General features: G+C 38.3%; 1 protein-coding gene across 1 annotated transcript; it reads right to left on the bottom strand.

Moving 5' to 3' along the window:
* Window positions 1–714: 714 nt before the first annotated feature.
* On the bottom strand, window positions 715–2,127 carry PRLHR (prolactin releasing hormone receptor). The gene has a single exon (XM_058189031.1). The coding sequence runs from the start codon at window positions 2,125–2,127 to the stop codon at window positions 1,075–1,077; it is 1,053 nt and encodes a 350-aa protein (XP_058045014.1). The 3' UTR covers window positions 715–1,074.
* Window positions 2,128–2,776: the final 649 nt, after the last annotated feature.

Genomic DNA, 2,776 nt, shown 5'->3' with positions numbered 1-2,776 from the left:
TGACATGTATTATCTTTCTTAACAGTTTGAAGATGTTTTAATGTTGCATTCCCAAACCACTCACATAATATTTTACATTAGTTGAATGCATTTTAATATTCAGTTAACCATGTTTGTATAGCTTCCATAACTAGCATTTCTTGATGTATGGATCTGATGAAGTGGGAGATGAATTCAGTGTTTCCAGGCAACTATAAATATTGGAAAGATTTAGCAGGAAAGATTTCAATGACTTATAAAAAACAAAGGAGCTATAATATGTGCCATAAAATACAATTTTAACAGATGTACAGCGTTACTTAATGTACTGTACATAATATCTACAATGTTTTCAGTAAAACATTCACCACTCTTGTAATGCAGCAAAATATTTTTATACATCAAAGAAAGAACAAATTCTACTTGCAGAGACTTTCACTGATACCAAAATGAATTTATTAAAAATGCATTTTAATCTCATTTGCAGCCCACTGCCAGGTTTGCCTATGGATATTTTCTTGGAAGAGAACAAGATAGATCTGGGATAGAGAGTGAAACATGTCATCAGTTTAAAGTCCCCAAGAGTTCCAAATCCAATCTTCCTTGAATCCCCCTGATCTTTATTTAAAACAAATGTAGTGTTCTCAATTATCCCAAAAATGCTTTTCAACCCCTTCCTTAGGGGTTGTTTTTTTTTCTTGAAAATGTTTTGTTTTTTAACCAAGAATCTTCTTCAGGGAAAAAAAAAACGAAAACTAAAAAAGTCCAATTGCCTTCTGAAAAGCACCTTTGGGCAACCATGACCTGGACAACTGAGAATCTCTATAGACGTTGCTGACCCTTCGTTAACCAAATTCTTGTGCAGTGGGTTCAATAAATAGTTTGCGCTGCAACCTTCATGAATAGTCCTGATTCTTTGTGCCCGATGGGTTGCCTTTTGTTTGTGTGTTTGTTTTACAGGGGTCTGCAATTTGTTTTGTTTTGTTTTGCTTTTTGCAGCAGGGTTTGGCTGCTATTTTCAACACAAAAATACTGATGTTTTCAACACGGAACCATTAAATTCTTGTCTGTCATGAGACTAGGTGCACTTATTGATTAGATAATCACACTTACAGTTGCACTTTGCCCAGAGGGAACTACTCTCCTGGGCCAGACAAGTATTTTTTTAAGTTCTTCCCTAAAGCTATCATGAAGCCAGGCATATATGAAGGGGTTATAACAGGCAGAACTCATAGCAAACCAATGGCAGACTAGTTGGATAAGGCTGAAATAATAAGCATCAATTGCATTGATGTTAATGTCTCGGATAAAGTTGAAGGCATGAAGGGGAAGCCAGCAAACTCCAAAGACCACAACTACCATGACCAACAAGCAGAAGGTCCTCTTCCTCCTGGCTCTGTCCCAGTCTGCCTGGTTTTTAGTGACACTCCCTGGCATCACCCTGTTTTTTAGTTTGAGGGAGATCTTGATGTAGGAAATGAGGATGGCCAGCAAAGGAAAAAAATAAGTAATGAGCAGCAGGCACAAAGCATAGGTTTGTCTTTGGTGCTCTTGCTGCCCCCAGAACTCCTCACATAGGATGACGCCTTGCTTATCCAGCTCCACATAATAGGTATGTGCCATAGCTGGCAATGCTAAGCAGCAAGACAAAATCCAGATAAATAGGATCATATAAGCACTAAGCTGAAGGGAGACACGGCGTCGCAGAGGGTGTATAATGACAATGTACCGGTCAATTGCAATGGTAACCAAGGTGAAGATAGAGACATAAACAGTCACCGGCTGCATGAAGTAGACAAAATAGCACATTGTGCTGCCAAAAATCCATCCCCGTGGCTCAAACACATAGGCAAGAGTAAGTGGGACGCACGTGGTGCACATCGCCACATCTGAAAGGGCTAGGTTCCCAATGAGGAAGTTGGTGACATTGTGCATCTTCTTGACATGCAGAATGACATGGACCAGGAGGCAGTTACCTACCATCCCGATAATGACCACACCTGTGTACAACAGGATGATTAACAATTTGAGTCGCTGCACCAGCTGCAAACCCTGGAAAAATATATTTGTCCCATTCGTAGCAGAGTTGAGAGCTGTTGCACTGGTGTTTGTAGGAAAGGTGCTAGAACCTTCAAATGATCCATACATTTTGGCCTGTAAGATAACAAAACATAGTTGTAAGTATGTTCTTTAGGCATAATCCACTGATTCTGATTGAGGATTCGTATTTCTAATTTGTATCTCATTTACATTTACATTTCCCAAATCTGCTTCTTCATATTATAAGGTATTCATTTTTAGCATCAGGAAATATATGTGTACACAAACACATTCACCCACATACATGCACATATATTTTATTTTTATGATTTGGTTACTCGTTTTACTGTTTTACTTTTGTTTGTCAGAGAACAAAAAAAGCAGGGCTACAAAGAATTGTGAGACAATGACAAAGGAAATATATATTCAGATTGCTAGCTTTCCAATCACAATATAAAATTAATATACACACAGATTAACATGCCATGATTTCTGACTTTTAAGCAAGTAAAGGGACACATATTTTAAAACAGGTTTCAGCCCTTGTGCTATTAATGTTACCCATGAGATTAATTCCAGACCTTCGTCCCCTACCAGTCAATCTGAATTACGTTGTTGTCCTTCCATGCAGCCTGATGTTTGGAAGAGTGAAATGAGTTTCAGAATCAAAAAGGAAGGGTCAGAGAAACATACGTGACTGGTAAATTTTGACTTTGACTATATCTATGACTTAATTCAGCACCACACCTCTACCCAT

The sequence above is a fragment of the Ahaetulla prasina genome, chromosome 6, assembly GCF_028640845.1.
Source record: "Ahaetulla prasina isolate Xishuangbanna chromosome 6, ASM2864084v1, whole genome shotgun sequence".
Taxonomy (NCBI): Eukaryota; Metazoa; Chordata; class Lepidosauria; order Squamata; family Colubridae; genus Ahaetulla; species Ahaetulla prasina.
The sequence above is the reverse complement of the archived record's forward strand: the minus strand, read 5'-3'. Positions and strand labels throughout refer to the sequence as shown.